The following is a 25,331-nucleotide window of genomic DNA, read 5'->3' on the forward strand; positions in this document are numbered from 1 at the left end:
TCTCTTTTATCGCGTCGCTCGCATCGCGCGCTTTAATCGCCCACGTAGGACGGAGCGTTAAGGTCTGATGATGCTCTTAGGAGTGAAACACGTGTCACCACTTTAACAAATAGAAGAATTTTTTGAGACCAAGACTTTGTGATGTTCTCTTTTGATTTATTTATATTAAGGTCTCTTTGAGAATATAGACGACTTCTTTCAAAAGCAGACTACCTTAACTTTAGGTCTCCCAGAGCCCACAATAAATGGAAGGTGCTTTCTTATTCTTTTGTTTAAAGTTAATGAGGTGCTGCGAAGTACTTGAATTTCTTCTGATAAGGTGTGTTCAAGTATGTTTTGAATATAGTGGGATATCATGGTTAAAGTAAGGCGACTGGTGGTTCTACTTTACTAGAAAATTATGTTATTCTTCAAGTGAATATAAAATGATTGTATCTAATACTTTAAGGAGTACCTATCGTATTTTGACAAATTTAGGCACACGTCACGCTCTATTAAATTTTCTCGCTCCAAACCTTTTTTTACCAAATAATTTACGCCAAAATTTTTATTATCACAATCTCATCGCAATAAACCATCATTTTATGTTTTATTCCACTAAAAATGACTCCGCTCGAAATCCACAGGTCTATAAAAGCGGGACGGATCCCAAAGTCGGTCGAGTCAATTATGTACTTTCAGAAATCTGCGGAAGGAAGTGAGCCGTTCTGGGGCCCTTTGAGGTCTGCGACAGCAGCTTATTATCCGCGTAAAGTGCTCTATAGAGGACAAAAAAGTTATGTAGGATTTATAGGGTTATTCTTGCAACTTAAAATGAACTTTATCTATCAATTTTTTTGTGTTTGTAAGAACTTTTAAGAGTATATAAAAAAAATAATACTAATACTCAAAGGAGAAGAAAAGTTAAATTAGCAAAAAATGGCAAATGATTATCTATTTATTTATTATCTGCTTATTTTATTCTCTTTTTTTATGTCTATAATAGGTGAGTTTTGTTAGACCAAAAAGTATTTTTGCCAACCCAACATTTTTGAACGTGAACGTAACACTTTCAGGCCTTACTCCTGAATAATTTAAATTTAAAAGATCCAAGCAAATGTCACCAGTATGAAAATTCTTCTCCATTAGGGTTCTCCTCTGATCTCCAGTTTCAGTAAACAATAATCACTCTCAGCCTATAAGGATTAGTTTACGCAGAATATAAAAAAGAAGTCTTTAGTCTCTTAGAAGCATTGTCTACTTTTTCCTAGCAGATGTCTTACTTTACACTGTAAAAAATGGCTTTGTATTTCTTACTACAATGTTGCTTCGCCCTTTTTTTGTTACAAATTGTAGTCAATTTTGTTTTATTTGTAGCAAGAAATCCTATGAGCAAATGAAAGTAAATCTGACAGTATTATAAACTCGTCAAATGGTAATTAGTCCAATAATAAGTCGAACATTTTGCTACAATGAAATCAGAAAATGTGTTAAAGTGATTGAGAGAGCTATTGCCTTAAATATATTAAGTCTACTCTTAGTCCTTGTTAAAAGTTATTTAATTTTTTATAGAAAAACCTTTAAAAGTAGTAAGATTTTATGTTTGACAACCTTATGGCGGAAGTCTTAGCAAAATGTATGTTCAATTCTATCAATCCTACAATTTTCCGCTTGTTTGCTATAGTAAAAAAAGCTTATTTTAAATGTAACACATTGATTATTATAAGATTTTTAAATTGTTCAAAATTCTTTTAAAAAGTGCTTTCTTCCTGTCAAATAAAACAAATAGTAAATAGTGCATGTTTGGCATTATTTCGCAAGTGGACAATCAGGTTTAAGATAGGTGACCAATTTAAATTATGTATTTTTAATACACTTTTAAACTAAACCCACAGCCTGTTTCGTTCGCCTGTTTTTTTTCTTTTAATCGAAAGGCAAGATACGGTATAATCAGATTAAAAACCAAATTAGTAATCAGGGGGTAGACGACTAAAAGCATTGGATTGTAGCACATGAATATCTAGAGCGGCATGGAACTAAGAAGTGATAAGAGGTTGTAACATAATCTTTCTTATACAAATGCCAGGATATGCTGAACTTAAACCAGATTTTTAACAGATTAGCGAAAATCTGGTGCCGAAAAAGACCGTATAGGTTATGGATACTTGACAGTATCAAGACAAATTATTAGGTCCTAACAATGCGGAACCATTTATAACCTCACAAGGTAGTAGATACTATTAAGAAATAACATATAATACACAGCCCTAATAGTATAAATAAAGAAACTTCAAACTAAGACAGCTCATATATAAGATTTGTCTGACAGGTCGTGCTAAGGGTATGATAAAAGGTATCAAACATTAAAAAAAAAAGAAGTACGTAGGCTATTCGTGGGACTAGCCTCATTTTAAGAAGAATATATAAAAAACAGCTTAGCAGGATAGGATGAAGGGCTAAGTAGGTGTGAGCTGTAATTGGCTATTGAATCGCAGTAGAGAATTCTTTAAATGGTCTTACTTGAAATCTTACTTAAGACTAATAAAAGCTTCTAGTTCTTCTAGCCTTCACCATTATCCAACGGTTTTAGCTTATTTTTTTAGGTACATAGCAACATTTGCTTATGATAAATGTTAGAGTACTAAAAAGTTCGTTTAAATATTTCTCGTATTATGCTGGTGTCTAGATCTAGAGAATAAAGCTTTCAAATAAGGGAGTTGCTCTGGTTTTATAATAAATTGACCCATTATCGAGTCCTATGGACCAGCCATTTTTAAATAAACTTAATAATTAATAATTACCAAGTTTCTGGCAGGAATTATTTTTAAATTATGATCTCTTAAAAGGAAGCTTGATGTTAGAATTAAACTAGTGTTAACATGCCGCATATTTGACGATGAAAATCAGATATACAGGGTGTTTACCAAACATGCAGCAAAAATTCAAGGGATTATTCTATGGACTAATTATATTCATGAATGGCTGGCTATATGAAAGCCGAGATCGCTGACATGAATTACATTTATGGACTTGCTGATGGTAATTTATTAGGAGCTATATGATTTTGGAGTAAATGATTTCCTAATTGTAATGTGCCTAACAGAAAAACCTTCCAAAGTGTACATCAACGACTTTTTTTGTGAGCATTGAAGTGGAGGACCAGGAAGGCCAATCATAATGCTAGGACTAGAAGAGATTGTGCTGGCTATGGTAGAAAAAGATTCAGGAAGCTCAACTCGAAAAATTGCAAATACTTTAAATGTAAGTACCGGGACAATTTGGAAGACTCAAGAATTCTCATTTGGAAGAATATTTGTTGTACCCATACCACATACAACGCGTTAAGGCACTTCTTCCTGCAGACTTTCTTCCACGTATTGCGTTCTGTGAATGGTTTTTGCATACATTCAAATCCCTTAACTACTAACTCTTATTCTTTTTACTGATGAAACCAGTTTCTCAAGAAATGCAATAAGGAATTTTCACAATAACTATATTTAGGCAGAAGAAAATCCACATGAGGTGCCTAAAAATTTGGCTTTCAAGATCAGTTCTCGTTAAACGTTTGGGTGGGAATTATAGGTGACTTTCTAATTGGATCGGTATTTCTACCAGGAAGACTTACCGGCGAGGTATACCGCAACTTTTCGGAACAAACGCTACCTCAGATTCTGGAGAATGTACCATTGGCTACAAAAAGCATTTTGGCTCGACAGTTTTTAACAGTAATATGCGAAGATCGCTGGATTGGTCGAGCTGGATTTCACGTATGACGTGCTCGATCTCCGGACTTAAACCTCCTGGATTATTTCCTATGAAGACACCTAAAGTCATTATCTTATACTACTTCAGAGGAAGGTGAAGAAGATTTGAGAAACCGGATAATTGCTTGATGTAGCGCAATCAGAAACGATCCTGGTGATTTTAAAAGAGTTTGGGATTCGATGAGGAGAAGATTGGATTCTTGCATCCGGGCGTGAGAAAATCATTTTGAACAGTTCTTGTGGATTAAGAAATAACACATGTAATTTTTAGTAAGAAATAATTATTATTGTCGAATAATTTTTTGCTCCGTATCTTCGAAACAAAGCGTCCTATCAAAAATCGTAAAAGAACAAAATACCCTTAGTCAAAGGAATTATCCCTTAAATTTTTGCCGCATGGTTAGTAAACACCCTGTACATTTGTGAGTGATCAGCATTTTGATGTATTTTAGAGTTTAGTATTGATTGCTTTATATCAGAATCATAAATTCAAAATATAGACACACTGAATTTATGAAACCCTCAATTTTAAAGTTAGAGCATCCGCGTGCTCCTGCCTAAATGTAGCATTACTATAGCATTAACATTACCTTAAATAATTTAATTTGGCTTAAAGTATTGTAATGGTATCAAAAGCCTTGCTGAAATCCAAAACAGTCATTGAGGTAGTTAATTTATTTTTCTCATTGCTTCTAGCATCATTGACCATATTTATCAGACTTGTGCTGTAGAATTAATTTATTATCTTATTATCTTATTTATTTATTATTTTATTTATTTATTAATGATTTAATATCTAACTACATTTTTTTCTATTTGCTGAAAGATATGTTTTTTAAAAATTTTGAATTTCACTTTGCAAATAGATTTAATAATATCTGTGTTCCATAATGCTGGGAATGCTTTTTCTAATATACATGAGTTGAGTATATGTGTATGTGGATTTATGTAGTAAGGTAAAGATATTTCAAGATCCGTATTTGAAATCTCATCTACTTGGTCAACTTTATAGCAGATGCCAAAGTTGCTGTTCAGTAGATAACGTTAAATTAAAGTCATTGGAAATATTAGGATATTTGTTTTGCAAATAAAAATTTCTCTTGGTATAGTTCAGAGATCTATTAGAATCTTTGATGTGCCGCGAATAGTCCGTGTGCCGGTGTTGCTTGTATTGTCACATGACATGCATGTTTAAATGGCAAAATTTTATGTGGAAAGAGTCATAAAGTAATATTCTAAGCCATATTTAATGATTCCATTACATAAATAAATGTTTTAAGCATTTTTTAAAGAATTTATACATTTGATTCGTAAAATTCGACTACATGCGTACTATTTTGTTAGACGTCTGACCTCAATCACAGCCCCCAGCCACCAGCCACAGATGTAAATAGCTCTGCACGGAGTGCGGAGCCTCAGCCAAGGTATAAAAAGTTGCACAGGTCCGGCCTTAAAATTTATTTGTATTTAAAACTTTCATCGGGATTTTTGGGTTTAGTTTTATTAAGTTAGAAATTCAGGATAGTTGATAGCAAGATAATATTTAATTTAACTATAAGATTTAAGAACGCATTAAAGATTTACTTTTTGACATAAAAGGGTCAAATGTTTTTTTTTAATTAATACATATTATGATATATTATTATAATAATATACTCATGAAAACCCCCATCTTTATATTTAGTACCAACATCTTTGGATAAAAAGTAATTATGTAGTGAGCAAAGTGGAAGTATATTTTTTAAATTATCTTTTACATTAAAAATCATCTAGCTGTCTATATCTTATGTGTGTAAAAGACACAAGTTTTACTTATAAAAAAACACACACTTTGCATACTGAATGTAATATTTATGAATTTGTTTGCCTCATATTTAGTTATTGTGCATAATAGGAGAGATTAGATGAAAATTAACAAAAATAAATGCTTATACTAAAAATTAAAAATCTTATACAAAATCTTAAAATTACTCATTTGAATCTGGCCCAAAGAGTTAATACAATTTTCTAAACTCTGTTTTTTCTTTTTTTCTTTAGAAATTTCTTCCATTAAGGAAGGAACCAGTTTCTTTTTTGCCGCTATGGATTCCAACTTCATCTCGCACAGTCACACTGAAGCATTTGGATTTTAAAACAGATTTAAAAAGTGTACACGAGTAGCAGAAATAATTTTTAAATTTAATTAATAATAAATTTTCATTTTTTTTTTAAATAATTACAACTCAGATGTAAAATAGCCTTTTTTCTTCCAGTGAATTATGAAATAAGTAGTCTTTCCTCTCTGGGACAGAACAAGTGTGGCAGTAACTGTAAAAAAATAATTAAACTGGTTTTATATATCTCTGTAAGACAAATCATGGACAAAAAACTGTAAAAAAAAATTAAAACTTGTTAAATTATTAAAAAAGGGTTTTCTTATTATGGCAAAAAGGGACTTTTTCCCAGAGAATGCAGAAAGAAGCAGTCTTTATTGTATCGCTGAAGAATAAATAGAGGCAGTAAGCTGTAAAAAAAACTTGTTTAATTAATAAAGAAAGAGTTTTCTTACCTTATGCAACAATAACTAGTTTAGCCATAGATCTTCAATTTCTGCATCAGATTCATCATTATCCCAATTTATAATGAAACGGTCCCCTCCATTTAAAATAATCTGATGCAAATTACGATATTCCTCTTCATATCTTATAATTTTTTCCTCAAACTTTGTCCACTCTTCCTCTCCTAAATTTATAACTTCGTCCTTAATCAAATTTACAACTTTTTTATCAAATTTTGGATACTTATTTTTCCTGCGAATTCTCCTTTTTAGTTGTCCCCAAATGAACGCGATAGGATTAATAACGCGATACACAATAATATGGAGGAAGTCTGAGGACAATATGACCATACTATTTAGCTATGTTATCTACTACATACTGCTTTTCCCATTATTTGGGATTTACAACTTCCAATAATTATTTCTTCGTATAAGATTCATGAGAATAGAGATCATGTTTTAATAAAAATGTCTTAATTTCCAATTTATGTGAAGATGTGTTTGGGATTTTTTCAGAAAGCCTTGAATGGTATGATGTATCCATAACAATCACACTGTTTTCCTTTAAATTTGGAATTAATGTTTTCCCAAACCAGGTTTCAAATATATCTGCATGCATGTTTCTATGATAGTCCACATTGTACTCTTCTATTTTTTTGCCCCACAATTTCAGTCCATCTTTCACCCAACCTTCTTTTGAATCATAATGAATAATGATCATCCGAGATCCCCTGTTTGGTTGAACATCTTTTAGAACACATTTGTTAGAACTCTTTTTTGCCATGTCATGTGTATCATACTAGATTTCATCAAAAATAATATATGGATCTTTCTTCCTCCCAAAATTTTTTAATATTCTCCAAATATTCTATACGCCACCTGACAATTCGAGTACTTTCCATTATAGTAGCCTTTTTGTTAACCATCTTAAACTTAAATCCAAGTTTTATTAGGTATCTCCGCAAGGTTGAGACTGCGAAATGTTTGTCCCTTGCCGATAAGGTGTCCTTAACCATCTTTATAGTTGAAACGTCGTTGTTTTTGTATTTAGAATACACAACTTTCCTTAGCAATTTGGCAATATCTATGTCAAGTCCCTTTGATTGTCCTGCATCTTTCCTTTTTTTTCTGTCTTTAATCCCTTTTTTTACAAAATAGCATATTGTACTATATGGAAAAATATCCTGTTAAAATCACTGTTTTTTGCAAAGCACTAAAATCATTTGTGATCTGAGGATCGATCCTTAGATTGTTAAAGACATTTAATCAAATTTGTTTGGCGTCTGTACTTAAACAATTACGTTTTAAAACCCCTTGATTTTCCCCTGTAGCTTTTACTACCCTGGCTTCTTCCTCTGCTTCCTCAACGCTAGAAAATGAACCATCAGAACTATATGAGTCTAAATCACTGTCCAGATCACTCTTATTGTTTTCACCACAAATATTATTGTCCCATAAGCCGGCACAAACACTGTCCTCTTCATTTGCCAAATTTTTCTGCCTATTTTCCCAGGGTCGAAACATTTTAAGGTCTTTAAGTATAATACTAAAACAAATCACATGACCCCCCTCCCAACTATTAAAGGTGATAGACCCATCCAACAACTATTTTAAAGTCGATAGACCCATTCTTAAAGATCTCTTTAAAAACACGACGAAAGCAATACAAAAACGGCCCAAAAATTTATCTGGGTACGGCCCCGTAATCCTCAAAATTAGTGGCATAGAGAGAGATACACAATCACTTGCACAACCTAAAGTAGGAATCTCCAGATCGCAGGTGTTTTATCTTTGTTTAATAGACTAGCTAAAAAGAGGTGACAGTCTGGGAGTGCTGCAAGTGTTTAAAATGATTTGTAAAATGCTTGGATTTTAGTCCGCGGTCAATTTCTTGATATTATTTTCTTTTTAAAAATGGACATTTTCGAACGAAAAATAAAAAATAGTGTAAAACATGGGGTTTTACGTATATTTAAAATGATTTCATAGATAAATTATATAAAATTTTGCCAATTGAACATGTATATCATGCGACAATAAATACGACATAGACGCACGGACTATTTAGTGCGGCATCTGCGACACATCAAAGATTCTAATAAATCTCTGAACTGGACTTCATTCAAAAAATTATACATTTTTAAATTTTTCGGGTTCATCAAACTTCTATTATTGTAGAATATTGAGGTTTACTAATATTTTTTCAAAACATCCGGTTATTATTATTTACTAAAATAGAATTTAAAAACCTAATTTGTTTTTTGTTAATACGTGTTTTTTATAATTGCTCACTTTTACAAACAGCAAAAACAATTTACGGCACAGATAGGGTCAATATAGTCAATATTTGTATAATCCAAATTATTATTATTAGTGATAAAAACATCAATTAAAATTAAAGTATTTATTAATATATGTATATATTCTAGTTTATCGATTAATTATTAAATTAATTAGATCAAAAGTGTAAGAAAATTGTTTCTCGGTTCAGCCGCACTTAATAAATCACTATTAATGTTTGCCATATGAATAACATTATTATCAAAAGGCATCGTTTCAACAAAAAGATCTTTCAGAAATTATAAATTATTGATTAACATAAATGGAAGGTGATATACAGGGTGTTTTTTCAATATTGCTACAAAATTCAGGAACGTGTTATTTGAACGAAATTAAGCAAAACAGTTCCTTTAAACGTAAATTGATTTTAATTATAAATTTGGAACATGCCGCAGCCCCTGAAAGTGTCCAGGTAATATTAATAAAAAACTAAAAAAACACGCTTTTGTTGCCAATCGAACTAAAAAGTAAAAAATAATTCTTAATTACAAAGAGTTTTTATTACAGTAGTAGATGGTCGGACAATCAATCATAATTAATTACCTCAAATACAAATCATAATAAAATTTATGTTATTAGCAGAATAATTAAAATCAAAGGAAAAAGCTAACAAAAAGCATTTTTATGGAAATGAAATATTTTATATTTATTATAGATTTCTTAATAAGTTTTTATTATTCTAAGTTTATGACGACGGCTGTCCCTTGATTTGATGTTATGCCATTGCAAATTTTTGCGGTGTTGCCATTTCAAATTTTTTAGAAGCGTTTTTAAAAGTAAGAATGTTAATTTTTTTTTGCTTTGAATATGTTATTTTTGCGCTTAGAATAACATATATCTATTTCTACTTTTTATTTTAAATCTAAAATCTAACATCCATAAGTTAAATTAGGTAACATTATGATATGTGTATATAGTCAACACATCAATTTAAAGAAAATTGTATTTTATAAAGATGCATTGATAACTATATTCACTATTGAGTCCGATGGGTCTATTATTTACAGTTCGGAATTGACAAATAATCTAAAGAAAAATGAGTTCTTGATTAGTTGGAAATAATCAAGTGGCAACGCCATAATCATAAAATATTTGATATCAATCATTCTTATAGGCATCAGCGAAGTACGCGAATGACAAACATAAGACTTTATGAATCTGAATTGAACTAAAGTTTAGCCCAAGGAAAATTCGAATTTTAGATAAATCTTTTATATGTAATCTTTAATGAACTCAGGGACGGATCCAGAGGGAAGTCCGGAGGGTTCAGACTCCCCCAAAATATCGGCCTTGCGAATAATTTTTAAACGAGTCTTTCAGAGTGATCTTGCTTTAATTCGAACGAACGAATATAATTTCACTGACAGTGTTCAAGCTAATTTTCGGATTAATTAGAAGTTTGAGTCGTAATTTACAAAAAGAACACTGTGAATCGAGTAAATGCATTGAATACGCGAATCACGTCCATGATGAAATAAAGGACATGCGTACCAAAGCAGACGAAACACTCCGAGAAATTGTAGAATCAGCGATATACAATGCTGAATCGATTGATTCATACTGACAAATAGAACGTCAGAAAGTCGGTACAACTATGCTGGAAATCCCAAAGAGTACTATAGGTGATCGATCTACTTTCCACTATTCTTGGACTCTAAGAGCCTGAATCGAAATTCTGAAAGAAATGCAGAAAAAAGACGTGCAGAATTGGACAAGAGCATCTCTGTTTTCAAAGAAGTATTCATTTAATTTACTGAAACTACTGAAGAAATAAAATCCGATTTTAAAATGTGGAAACGTACAAAACGAAACCTCGTTTCAAGTGAATGATCATTTTTATTTTTACAGAGACTGAAGACGTATTTGCGTAATAAGACTGGGGCAGAACGACTTAATCTGATTAAACAATATTCAGCGTGATATTCCAGTGATTAGTGTACAAATACTGGATATTATTGCGAAAAAAAGAAAAGAAGACTAGACTTTATTTTGTAAATGCGGCTAAACTGCCAACTACTTTTATTAACTATACATTTTTAGTGACCATTAGTGACCACACTTAAGATATTTTCCCGTGTGTCACGAAGCTCAGGATTCATTTATCAGAAGAACTGATTTGTATTGAGAATTATGCATTGTAATAAAAAGAATATTGAATTTAATTTTACTTTGCAACATCATACAAGACTACGACTATGATGGAACTTGTTGGTTACAAAAAATCACTATAATTTTGAGTTTACCGAAGAAGAACATGATGTAGAGAATATTTTGACAGTTTGAGGGATAAAATGAGCACTATTACATCTATTCCGAATTATTACTATTAAGGCAATCGAGTGCTCATCTTTTTATTTATCGTGCACTGAAATTTTTACTCAGCGATACACAATGGTCCTTCGTGAGGGCATTATTTGGACTCCTCCAAAAATATTTTCTAGATCCGTTCCTGAATGTACTCTTATAAAAAACGCTTATAAAAATATAAAGTTTTTCTGGAGAATACTGATATTTTAACAATAAAGCAGTGTGATAATAATAAACTAACTTATAATACTTGAGACACAGAGTTACTTTGACTCAAGTTTAAGTAGCAATCATTCATTTAATTAATGAGTCAAGTAGAGAAAATGTAATGGTGATTTGAGGAGCATATAATTGACTTTGAAAAAGCTAGCATCTTCATGTTCTGCTACGTTTTGAGAATGATTTATAAAGATGAATTGCGTCATGATATTCAAACAGGTGGATTATAAGTGGCACCTAGGATACAACATCTCATTTATTGCTGGAGTTTTAACTCAACTTTCGGACATTCGGTAATCACCCAACATTGAGGTAATTAATTATGATTGATTGGCCGACCTTCTACTACTGTAATAAAAACTCGTAATTAAAAATAAGCTTCTACTTTTTAATTCGATTAGCAACAAAAGTGTGTTCTTTTAGTTTTTTTTAACTATTATTTATTGGGTGTAAGTCTGATTATAAATGATTAGAGAAATGAGTTGTCCACAGAAATACTGGGGCGTCTGGTTTAGTCTTTATAAACTACACACTTTTTATATTTAAAAAAATATTGTATAAGTCAGCATTATGTCATATAAAAGCTTATTATTCTTTCATTCCAGAAAATATATTAGAATTTGTCCATAAAATATTAATGCTTTTGAAGCCATGTGTGACTAACACTTAGCTGATCGTTTTTCGATAATATTATATAAGATACTGGTCATGTAAACTTTACGTTAAATAATATTTTACTCGTTATATTGTATAATTTACAGAAAATATGTACCCAAAATTTATCCTTAATATGAAAATGCAAGACAAAGGAAATATAGTCATAAATATAAATGTGTTTATCAATTGATGGTTTTTTAATTTTCATTGACATATATTTTCAGTGATTCACATCTAATACTGTATATTATTGTTGAAAATCATACAGTTAACAATTTTCTTTAACTTATATATTGTTATTAAGTCAAAAGCGGAACTGCTGACAATATCTTTTTCATAATATATCTCTCACAACTGCAATGCCTTATATTTATCTTATAAAAGCTTAACGTATTACCCGCCATTCCTCTTGATTTATTATGAAATTAACGTTGTTTCAAAGATCGAGTGGATTAGACATTACCATTTAGTGAACTTTTTTACCATTGCAGAAATATAAAACCTAAGGCATTAGGCGACCTCAGAAATCAAAAGCACTTTACAGATTTTATTTTCGTGTAAAAAGGTTAAAAGCATATTTTATGGCACTTGCCCTTCTCGGCGTAAAATAAGAGAAATGGGGGAATATTAAATTAGGCGACCCTCTCTTTTTAACGCTCTAGAACTTTTAGTAAAATGTAGTTTTAATGCTGAAAGATTGCATATAATATATGTGAAAAAAATCTTATGGTAAATGGAAAAAGTAAGTTGTAATTTAATTTTTAGGAATTGGTTATGCAGTGGTAATAATAGCATTCTACGTAGACTTCTACTACAACGTGATCATAGCATGGGCCCTCAGATTCTTTTTTGCTTCGTTCACCGATATGCTTCCATGGACAACATGCGATAATGAATGGAATACACCGAATTGTAAACCAGCAGGAGTAAGTCGTAAATAAATATTTTATTTTTATAATAATTTTGAGCTAGCGAGATTCTCATTTCATGCTTATACAAGAAATTAAATTAAAAAACACTTAAAAGTAAAGCTCTATGTTATCTTACCTACACATGATTGACTCTACTTCTTTTTCTTTTTATATTGGAATAAAGGCTTATTAATTCTGCCATCACAGAGATTATCATGTATACATCAAATTCCTTGCTATGTTCTTCGACGTATTACTGGTAGTTAATTTTCTTATTCATCTCACCATATCTTAAAATTAAGTGAAATCATCTTCTGTTAAAAAGTATCTTTGTTTTTCATTCTGGTTCTCAGCAAGATTCTCCTAAAAGTTCTTAACAGCATTATTTCCGTTGCGATAATCTTTTCACATGTTCGGCTTTGGTTTTAGCTACGTAGATCAGTATCGGTCAAACGCATGCCTTACATGCTCTAATGCTTACATATTTATCGAGTATACCAATATTCTAGCTGACTTAATTGCTGGCTTATTCACATCTTCTGCACTGTAACTATCGCATGATGCCTTTATTACCCGATCACAGAATAACTTGTGTCCATTAGCCATTTGCTTGAATCTGATGATCTGACTTTCAGTCATAAGAATCGCATCAGCCGCATAGCAGAGCATCCGCAACGATTGATTTCTTATTTTGAAGCCGATACTGATTTTATTCACGCCTTCTATTATCTGGTCCTTAATTTGGTAAATTCAAATGTGTTTTCTCAAACAGTCAAAGTTTAAAAATCAAGTCATTGCTTCAGATATATACATGTTAATTAAAAGTTAATTATAATCTGTATTTTAGATGAGAGCAATGATGTCTATATTCAAGTCAATAGCTAATAAACTTCTTCATATTTTTTAGCATCTTTGGTAAGGACTCCTTGATTCTGTGATATGTAGGCATGTATGTTCTGCTACTCCTGAGAGACTTTCCTCTTCTATTGTGTTTCTAGCAATATTGATTGTGAGAGATCCTGTTGATTCGTTCGGAGTTCGTTATTCTGCAACTCCCTATTACTTATATTTTCTAATTGGGCCTTGAGACCGCACATTGATGATCGTCACTTTAACTCGTAGTATAAATATTTTCTAATATGTATAGGTTTTCTATAAACAAAAGTTTTAAGTCCTTCTGGCTCTTTACGATAACATCTAGAAACCATAAGTTGAAATCTCACTAAGTCAAGTTTTTATCGTGAATATAATTAAGTGTCTGGTATTGATGCAGTGCATAAACTTAAGAAGACACCATTCCATAATTGCTAATTTATTATGATAGGATAGAGAGAAGAATCTATATCTTCAGCGTAAATGTTATGCTTGAAAGAAGAACTAAAAATGCATGCCTAATGTACAAAAACATGCCTTTTAAAAGACTTTTTTCCAGGCAGAGCAGTTCAGGTGAAACGTCATGTTAAACCTTTTTTGATAAGGAATTTTTACCAAAGACCATGAATATAGTTCGAAGTCCTGGAAAGGTAATTACATATATTGATCAACAAGTAATTCACTTTGTGGATGAAATGATGGATTATTAACAAATATAAGTATCTTAAAAGAGTAGAAATTTTTTTGACAACTAGTTTCTGACTAATTATTTAGTCACATAATAGAATGAAGGTTCTGAGAACAGAACACTATTTGGGTATGGAATATTCCCTAATGCTCTGGGATAGAATTATCGTGGAAAATACTTTATCATTGGAATGTTTTGTCTGGGTAGGAAGTAATATCCAATTAGTAGTGCTGGTCCTGAAAGAATGTCCTAGAATTGCCAATTTTAATCTGGAAAATTTGGTTTAAGATAGTTGACTTAGTAATCCTGGAGTGAGGCCATTTGGTCTGTATTCAGTAACTGAAACAGAGTGGCTTGAACTCTTACATGGGTTTTTATATAAATTTGTCAATAATACAACATAATACCTGGGTTGTAATGATCATACTTGTAAGGTGTAGACCAATAAATGTCATTAAAGCTTATTTTATTTTATTAAATTTACGGGAATCCCCATTTTACAAAATAAATGTACAAAATAGATTATTACATAATAGATAACTTAACCTAGTGAGTTGATACAATGTAAATAAATATATAAGAACTGAGTGGACATCATTACAGCTATACTCTGCTCAGGCTATTCTTAAAAACGGACAGTGAACTACTACATAAATCAATGTTATGAGCGTTTAAGACACTCAGAGATCTATCGATAGGAGAATGACGGCCATATTCAGTTCTGTGCATAGGAACATGATAAAGGTCAAAATTGCATAGAGTTCTATTTGGAACATTGAGACCCACTTTGGCAAGAAGGTCAGGAGCATTAATCATGCCATTAACCAGCTTAAAGACAAAACAAAGATCAGCGTTCACACGCCTTTTGGCCAATGTATCCAGGTTAAGTCTTACTCTCATGTCCTCACGATGGTACTCGTCAAAGCTAATGCCCATTCTAAATGCCGCACACCGTAAAAATCCATCTTGCACTCTCTCAATCATATTTATTGAATTATGATATAGAGGAGACCATACTACTGAAGAGAATTCAAGATTAGATCTAACCAGTGAGACATAAAGGAGTCTATAGGCTTGCAGAGAGAGATGTGAACTATACCTGTCTACAGCACCCAACACTCTTAGTCCCTTTAAAGTTATTTTAGAGATGTGATGAACAAATCTCAGATGCTCATCGAACCACACGCCCAAATCCTTGACTACATTCACATACTGCAAGGACTTACCAAGGATACTGTATGTAGAATTGAATCTCTTTGAACCTCTATGAAATGATATGTAGCAACACTTGGAAATATTGAGCCTCAATCCGTTCATCACTGACCACTCACACAAAGCATCAAGGTCTTCCTGAAGTTTGGCTATATCATTCACCTGCTTAATCTGCATGTAGAGCTTCAGGTCATCAGCAAACATACTTACAGAACTATGATTGATCACATTAACAACATCATTCACAAATAGATTGAAGAGCAGAGGGGTACAGTGAGATCCCTGAGGAACCCCCGAGACTACATTAGTAGGTGCAGAAGTACAGCCATGCACCTTCACACTCTGAGTTCTTCCTATCAGAAAACTCTTTAGCCATTTTAAGAGGGAGTCATGAAAACCAGCACTTTCCAACTTGGCCAGCAAGAGACGAAAGCTCACCCTCTCGAATTCCTTGGAGAAGTCGGTATAGACCGCATCAGTCTGAACCCCCCTCTCCAAAGCCCCCAACAGATCACACTCGTATTGAACCAAACTGCTGGTTGTGGATTTCCCAGAAGAGAATCCTGACTGTTTTTCACTAATGATTCCTTTGCTGACCGCAAACCAAACTATCAAACAATTTGGCCAATGAGTTTTAAATACATACTCCACGATAATTGGCAATATCCCCCTTATTGCCAGCCTTAAATATCGGCATGATGAAACTGTGCTTATGTGTCAGTGATTAGCATATTTTTTGAATCAGTTTCATAAGTAATTCAGCTAAAGCGTACATTTAAAATAATGACGAATATATTTAAATATAATAATTTAATTTACATAATTGTATTAATCAGAGGTTTTTTTTTAGTTCAACTTTCGAAACCTAAAAAATTTGACTTATGGATTAAGTAACACCTCTACCTATTCCTCATCATCTGCAGAGTATTTTAAGTAAGTTTTAAGTACTTTATGGATAAAACGAATTGTATTTAAAATAACTTGTAATACTATTTGCAGTCGAGCAATTCTGGAACTCCACAGGAGTGAAGGGCTTCATGACCTAGGAGCCATTAAATGGGATACAGCTCTCTGCCTTTTTACGGTTTACATTATTTGCTATTTTTCATTATGGAAAGGCATTTCCACTTCTGGCAAGGTAGTGTGGTTTACTGCTCTGTTTCCTTATGCAGTACTCCTTATTTTGTTCGTCCGGGGAATTACCTTGCCAGGATCGGCCGAAGGGATTAGGTATTATTTACAACCGAACTTTACCGTTATTTCATCTGCAGAAGTATGTTTATCTAAATATTATAATTACATGTACTAATTATAAAATCTTGATTTTTAGGTTTGGGTCGATGCAGCAACCCAAGTATTTTTCTCATTAGGTCCAGGTTTTGGAGTTCTTTTAGCGTATGCTTCGTACAATGAGTATCACAATAATGTTTATAAGTAAGTTAATATTTTTATCTGAAAGGGTTTATTGTCTCATTTGTTGGTTTTTAGGGATGCACTTCTAACCAGCTTTATAAACTCGGCAACAAGCTTCGTGTCTGGTTTTGTGATTTTTTCAGTGTTGGGTTATATGGCTCACGAAGCAGGTAGGCCGATTACCGAAGTAGCAACAGAGGGGCCTGGGTTAGTTTTTATCGTTTATCCTGAAGCTATTGCTACGATGCCCGGGAGCATTTTCTGGGCATTAATTTTCTTTATGATGTTGCTCACTTTGGGACTGGATAGTTCGGTAAGATTTTAATTTTGCACAATGAATTACCATCTTAATAAATTAGAAAAAACTAGATTTGACCTAAATAAATACTTCAAATATTGAAGACAATTAACATATAGTCAAACAGTTTGAACAGTAGAAGTTTCAGTATCTCTTAAAAGTATATTTATTTCACGGGAAATATTGACAATATCTCTTGTGAAATTCTTCAATATGAAGTTCCAGACATATATTCATCAAAATAAATTTCCATAGAGTTCTTGACCTAAGAATATGTATTTCCGGGCTATAAAAGACAAAGTATTCGTCTACGCAACACACGTCTGCTCAACTCAGGTCTTAAAAGCAGTAATCGATGCATTTACTTAAATGTCACGAGTTGAAAAGCATGGAAACGATACCATTTTGCTCTATTCCCTCTTTACTAAAGTTTGAACCAAATTAAAGGACCCAAAATAAGGTTATATTAAGGTATATTACACCGCACATCTCTCTGATTAGAGTCAAGCAGCTCCCCCTTTCAGTGGCAAACGCAAATGGCGAATCGAAGAATCAGTAAAGCATCGTTCTCTCTTTTTTTTAAGGTTTTGCCATGAATTTCTGTGCCATATTAATGCCTGAATACTTCAGAACCCAAAAAGAACGTGGTCAGTCATATATACAGGTTGGGCAACCAAGAACGTTTATGTATTGTGCTCCATAAAGTCATAGAAGTTTTGGAACAATCTTCGAAAATCTTGAAAAATAAATCGTTTAGCCAAAAACGACCGAACACGTCAAATTTAATTTTGAGGGCGACATTTATTGACAGGAATTGCGTTTCTTTGACGTCATCCCCTCACCCTCCAGAGACCCCATGTCAATTTTTTTAAGTGGAAATAGGGGTCGAATGATTAAATTTAAGGTAATTTCACTCTCTACATAGGCTTATTTTTATTTTTTGATTTTATCAATTCGTTCTCAATAAATGTGGAAAAACTTTATTTTAAATGAAAAAAGTATCTAACACCTATTTTAGTAAATGTTGAAAATGATCTCCCTGGACCTCCATACAAAAATACAATTGTTGCTTAAAACGTCTGCGCCCATTAGCGGACATTTCGGTCGTTATTAACTGACATTCGTTAACAATTCTATTTTAAAGATCTTTAAGGGAGTCAGGCATTGTGGCAAAGACTTCGGTTTTAAGATGACATAAAAAAAAAATCCAAAGCGGTAAGATCCGGAGATCTAGCAGGCCATTCTATAGTATGCCAATCCATCGTCCAGGAAATACGTCGTTCAAAAAATGACGAACGGCATAATGTAGTAGTGCCCCATCTTGTTGAAACATCAGTTCATTTTCTATAAGGTTATCATCTTGTTCAAGTAACTCAGTTATTTTGAAATTGATGGCATCCGGCAGAAGTTCCAAGTAATTTTCAGCATTAAGATTTGTATTAATTAAAAAGGGTTCAACAATATGATCTCCCAGGATAGCAGTCCATACATTAAGTTTTTGAGGTCGCTGCGTATGTGTTTATCGAAATAAATGAGGATCAGTGTCGCTTCAATATCAAGAGTTAAGTCTATTGACTCCACCATGTAAATAAAAAGAGCATCACTAAAGTACTCGCAAAATTGTAGGTACACGTCGATTAAAATCATTTTCATTTAGCTCATGTACTAGTTTGATTTTGTAGCCCTGATATTTGTGTAATTTTAAAATTTTGTCAACGGTACTTTTAGATACGCTAGATGCGGTAGCAATTTTTCGAGCAGATGTACTAGGTGTCATCTCAACATGACCCAACACTGCAATTTCTACCATTTCATTTCTCACTGGATGGTGAACTTCATTTATTCTGTTTTGTACTGACCTTGTTTCATTCTTCTGAAACTTCATCATCAAATCCATTGCTTAAAGATGATTTACCCTTTTATCCAGATGATTACCATTAAAAGCACGTGCTGCTGCTCTAGCAGACATATTTTGTTGATAATAAAGACCCACCAACTCAATTTTTTCTTGCAGCATATGAACTATTGTTATCAGTCCTATTAATATCACCAGGACTAGATTAAACAAATACTTCGTGCTACTGCTGTTATTGCTCACTTCAACACAAAACACCAATACGGGAATAATAATAACTAAACCAACAAAAGCGTGGAAATATGCAGGTATTTACTGCATACTTTGTCAAAATAACTTACATTTTCGAATGTATTTTTTTCTTGAGAGATAATACCTAATAATTAAATAAAAGGAAAATGTATGCAGGCAACAAAATTGCAAGATTCAGACTTTTAAAGAATGTCAGCCCCATTTATTCAGATTTTTTGAGAACGAATTGATAAAATAAAAAAATAAAAATAAGGCTATGTATAGAATAAGATTACAATATCTTCCTCGGAGCACAATTTCCTAAATGTCCGGTAATCGTTTTTGGTAGGATTCTACTCTTGGGTAGACAAGAAAACTTTTTGATGTTTTAAGTATGATTTCGTCAGTTTTATAGTTTGGAGAAGGCATAATATTTGATTCCGTATAAGCTGTGACCTTTTTAACTTAGGATTTGGCATGAATCATCCCAAGATCTCAGATTACTATAGTTGCAAACATCTAAAATGCTCGACTGGTACTAACTTAATCTAGTCAAATAACTGGTATTCACTCAAGTCATACAATCAAATCACATCGGAGTTGACTAACATATTTTGAGATTTACAAGTCCTTGACTTACCAAGCTGTGTTTCCTAGATGTATTGTTGAAATATAGTAAGGTGTTGGGCTAACGAATTGGTTTTTAGGATCTGGAGCTTATTTATCTGATGATAGTCTGGAAAGATGTAGGAAAACGTTCGTATTATAACATTCATATTGACATGATTCAGTATAATCAGTATCTTGATAAGCCTCTTGATCATTTGAATTGTTAAATGTATAGGATCAGTTTCAATCTTCGGTCATTGACCACAAGTGGATTCTGCGGTCCAGTTCTAGGTGATGTAATAAACGATGTGTCAACTGGTCATATATCTTCTTGTTTATATTCAGATATAATATTTGATCATTGCCAAAGGTTTTAATATATTTCCCTGAGGTAAGTGTATAGCGCAGAACGATCAAGGATAAATCATTCTACAACCTGTTTTCTCAAGTACATTTATGAAGCAGAATCAGAAAAAAGTTTTACCTATTAGGAGTTTTACTAACAATAATTTTTACTTTTTGATTACTGACTTAAGTTTCTACAGTACTGACCCTTTCGTATTTGGGTCAGGCTAGGTTCAGATATGGCAAAGTTAAAGCTAAATCTTTTATAGTGTGACATTTCTACTAGCTGAAGGGAAAGTCTTTTTATAGGCCCTACACAAATGGCAATGAAATGAGCCTAACACATCCAACCTAAGCTGACACAGTTTCACCATACGTGTTTAGAGGTTTCTGCCTCTTCCTTACTTAACGGAAGTAATATCTGTGATTTTTAGTGTAGTGACTTAGATTCTTACAACTCTCTTGTTGGTAAGGTCCGTAAAGTAAATGTTGAGTTATTAGTTTTTGCAAATTTTTTAACTTACTTTCTAAGTCTTTGTTTTGAATCTTAAGGCTGGTAACAGCCTCAAGGTGACAGCACAGCCTCTCAAAATTATTATGATATTATGTCTAACCTGGTATTATGTTTAAAAAAATTAGCCAGGTATACCAGAGCAGGTCTGTTTTAATTGGAGATCCTATTTTTAGAATTGCCTGTATGTAAATCTTACAGCAAAGTGTCTTGTAAAATAGTATTGGGGGATCGTTTTAACTGACGGTATATGATGAAGTAACTCTACATACTTGAACCTCTCTTATTTTCCATAGCTCAACCTTTCTTGGGCAACTATAGCCATTAAACTTGTTGGAGATGATGTCTCCATACTAATTTCTGTCTTTTAGTTCTACTTGGACGTAAAGCATACACTTTTAAAATCTCCACACCTGCTGTATGAGTATATATTAAAATGTATATTTAATTTTTAGTTTGGAGGATCAGAAGCAATTATAACAGCTCTCAGCGATGAATTTCCAAAAATAGGACGCCATCGTGAAATTTTCGTAGCTTGCCTGTTCACTCTTTATTTCTGTGTAGGACTGGCCTCTTGCTCACAGGGGGGCTTTTACTTCTTTCAACTTTTAGACAGATATGCTGCTGGCTACTCTATGCTTATTGCTGTCTTTTTTGAGGCTGTTGTTGTATCCTGGATATATGGTAAGTATATATTGTAATGTCTGTTTAAAGTTTTGTACCCATTCTCATTTAATAGGTACAAAAAGGTTCTGCAGTGATATCGAAGACATGATCGGGTTCCCTCCTGGGATCTACTGGAGGTTCTGCTGGAAATTTGCTGCACCAGTATTTCTTCTTTTTATAATATTTTATGGGCTATGGTTTTATGAGCCTTTAAGATACGAAGATTATACTTATCCCACGTGGGCCAATGCTTTAGGTTGGGCAATTACCGGATCTTCAGTCATCATGATCCCGGGAGTTGCTCTTATTCAGTTTTTGATAACACCTGGATGTTTTGCCAAGGTAAGAATGCAGTATAAGTAAAAAAGTAATGAATATATGTTGTAAGAAATGTAATATCAAATTTATACCAAATAAGGAGTAAGTATTGTTAGCAGTAAAAAGTAGGGATTGTACTTGCAAACAAGCGCTTCAGCATAATTTTTCATCATCTGAGTAAGGTTTTGATACATAGGTAACTTATTACTTTTTACTCAATTACTTGTTATTAAGTTACACTTCTCTTTGCAAATCTTTTAATTTTTTTGTTTTTGCTTGACTACCTAGTCTGAATAATAGAAGTGCCATCTTTACTTCACTCCTTCCGTTAGTTAAAAAGTCTCGAAAATCTCTTCCTCTCTAATATTTTCAGCTAACTTTCTTAAAAATATATTTTAAGTTTGACAAATGCTTTGTTAACAAAAACTCGATATCAACGATACAGCCTTGTTGACCTAAATTCATAAATTATTGAGAATGATGTAGCAACTTTTAGCAAAAAGTTGCTGATATTAAGCATTTCTTTGAGGGCATCGTCTGAACTAAAGTTCTCCTTAGTGGTGTATTTTTCAGTAAAAACTTTACTCTATAAACGGAGAAAATCTCTTATGAAGGGAAAGGAGTATTTTCTATAGAAGAGAGAAAGTAAGTTTGTTCTAGTATCTGTGATACTCTGAAATAGTATGTAATGTCTTCTATCATAACAATGTTGTGATTTTCTTAAGTTTTACTGATTATTGATTTTTCTAGCTTTTCAGTATAGTTGTTACTGGAACTCCAAAAATAGAGTGAACATCTACTATTTTTAAGAAAATTTTCCTAGTCTAAGTCATAATCTTAATTAGGATACATTTTGAACCATGTGGTTCTCGAATCAACCAGTTTACATTTTACTTTTCAACCAAGTGAGTTTTGCGCGAATTGACAGCTTGAATAATGTAAGAATACGTCAAGGTATTTATCCGTACGTTTCGTTTCGGATAAGTAAAGAGACACAAGATTCATAGAGTTTTCTTTCGTGGCCAAAACTAAAAGAGGTTTTGTTTCACCTCAAATGTCAAAAAGAATTTTGTCTACAAACAATCATAAATAAATTGATTCTGATATTTTGGTTTTATGTTAAATTTATCGCTATGCTCTTTCTCAACATAGCATAGCAAGTTGCTTTTCCATACCCCCGTGTCTCACTTCTCCGTCGGTCCGGGCAGGAAGGAACCGACAGCTGCTTTTAGCACTTCATCGCTTGAGAATTTCTTTTCCCTCCCCCAAATGCTGTTTCAAGTTAAGCATCAAATAGTATTCACGGAGGGCCAAATCTGGGCTGTATGGTGCATAGTCAACGATTTCTCTCCACGAATTTGGCGATGGGATCCGTTGTGATGCGAGGACAAATTCTCTTTGTCAGCTAATATCTCCTTTTTTTTTGTGTAGCCAAATTTAGTTGTGTTAAAATCTTGCAGATACCTTGCCGCGTGTCGTGGGCTCTTTTCAGGTAGTCGACCAACGTAACGCCTTTCCTGCCCTAGAACACCGAAGTCATTACCTTTTCTGCTGACTGCGTTTGTTTCAACTTCTTGACATTTAACTAGAATGCCGCTATTGTTTTGATTGTTTGTTTTTTTGTTCCTCTTTTGGGATTCGTCCATTATACCCGAATAAATTTCAGACTAAAGGCTTATTGTGCTCACTCCGATAATAGAGCTATACTACCCAGCCCAGCACCTCGTGCGCTGTACCAGCCGGTACAGGTCTTTTGCTGCTGTGGTCCAGTGTGTCTCTTCCAAATATTTGTTGCCTTTTGCGGAACAAGGCCTCGCAGTTGCAAATTACATATCGGACTGTTTCTGGTACCTTTTCGTACAATCGTCGATTAAGGTCTCTACATACACTCCAGTTCTATTTAGGTCTCCTTTAACGGCCACATATCTCGTTTACCCAAATGTAACGAGGTATCTAGTTATTTTTTCGTCTATTTTAAAGTTCATAAACGTGTTTTCTCTCTGTCTCATTTCTGTTCAGTGAGCTTGATATTTTCTCCTCATCCAGTCCCTGATCTCACCACGGATGGTGGTTCTTGCCACTCCCAGTGCAGGTTCTAGTCCGATGTAAGGTGCTGTAAAATCTTTTCTTATTAGTTCACCGGCTTTTTCATTTCCTAGAATACCTAGGTCTCCTAAGGCTTTCAGTTCTATGAGGCATTCCCAAACCAACTTTGATGTAACCCTAAAGTTCGATAGGGCCCTTAGGGCGGCTTGAGTATCTAGTATTATTAGGATCTGCTTATTAGTGTATGCGCCCCTAATGTTTTACCTAGCACATTCTAGTATCGCAATTATTTCTATCTGAAAACCTGTGGCATGTCTTCTCAGCGGATGAGACGTTTCATGCTTAGGTTTTTTTGCAAAACTTGAAGCTTCCGTTTTCTTATTGGTCTTGGATCTATCTATGTACCAAATAAGATCTCCGTCTGGTCTGCGGAAGCTGTTAGTTCATTCTTTTCTTGTTGGATATTCAACTTTGAAAGGTGTGCAACGGAAGCAATACTTTGGAATCATGTAATCCGAAATAATTTCTGATGTGTTTGTCTCATAGATTCTTGATATTTGTTCCAGTCCCAGCTTTGCTTCGCCTTGAATCATCAGGTGTAATGGTGGGAGTTTAAGAGCTTCCATAAATGGGGTTGGTAGAGATTTCATGGCTCCTGTTTTGTCTAGACATGCGAGTGTTTGTATTTTACGTAACTTTTGCCTAGCTCCTACTATTAGGGTTTTTGGCTACCAAGTTAGTGTAGCATAAGTTATAGTGGACACCACTATAACTTATTTGATGAAGAATGATTTGATTTGATGAATATCCCTAATTTTTGCCGATTCATGCATTTGGTCTTCAATAAAATTGATTCTGATCGCTTGGTTGTTTGTCAAGATTTTGGTTGCAGCTTAACTTTGAACCCAAGATAACCCCCAGGTATTTTATCTCTCCCAACATAGCAATTTCTTTACCATGCAAGAATAGTGGCCCAAGGTCCTTAGTCTTTCGTCTTTTGGTAAATGGTACAATTGCGGATTTAAGGGGACTAATCTTAAGACCTCTGTCCAGTTTTTTATGATATTCAAAGCAGTTTGCATTTTTTCCCTCACCATTGTATTAAATTTTCCTACATATCCTAAAGTTCTAAAACTTTTTCCCTTAGTTATAATAGCAGCCCGTTCATCATCATTCACCGCAGGATAGGCGACAGAAGACCTCCCTGTGGACATCCCTGAGTTACAGAGACTTCCAGAAATTTATTCAACAATTCGCATCTTACTGTTCTGGTTCCGAGCATACAGTCCATCCACCTGCATGATCTCGCGTCTATACCAAGCTCTGCTGCGGTCCTTGTAATATACTCGCATGTTGTACTGTCAAAAGCTCTTTTGACGTCCAGGAAGGTAGCTAGTAATACCTCTTTGGTTTCCAGAGTTTTCTCTGCCATAGTTACGAGCCTATGCAGCGCCGTCTTTATAGATTTGTCTGCGGTGTAAGCATATTGGTCTTGCAGCAGAGAGTTTTCAACCAATGCTCCGTCCCTAATGTGTCTGTCGAGCAGAAAAGAC

General features: G+C 33.5%; 1 protein-coding gene across 1 annotated transcript in view; it reads left to right on the forward strand.

Annotated features, from left to right (window-relative positions):
* LOC126746547 (sodium-dependent dopamine transporter) overlaps window positions 1–25,331 on the forward strand; it is a 98,587-nt gene that overhangs the window by 59,455 nt on the left and 13,801 nt on the right. The window contains exons 4-10 of the mRNA XM_050454855.1: window positions 12,568–12,728; window positions 16,337–16,419; window positions 16,486–16,759; window positions 16,817–16,920; window positions 16,975–17,212; window positions 21,204–21,432; window positions 21,488–21,756. Of these exons, the coding sequence (XP_050310812.1) occupies window positions 12,568–12,728; window positions 16,337–16,419; window positions 16,486–16,759; window positions 16,817–16,920; window positions 16,975–17,212; window positions 21,204–21,432; window positions 21,488–21,756 (1,358 nt within the window). The remainder of the gene's footprint in view (window positions 1–12,567; window positions 12,729–16,336; window positions 16,420–16,485; window positions 16,760–16,816; window positions 16,921–16,974; window positions 17,213–21,203; window positions 21,433–21,487; window positions 21,757–25,331) is intronic.

The sequence above is a fragment of the Anthonomus grandis genome, chromosome 17 (assembly GCF_022605725.1).
Source record: "Anthonomus grandis grandis chromosome 17, icAntGran1.3, whole genome shotgun sequence".
Classification (NCBI taxonomy): domain Eukaryota; kingdom Metazoa; phylum Arthropoda; class Insecta; order Coleoptera; family Curculionidae; genus Anthonomus; species Anthonomus grandis.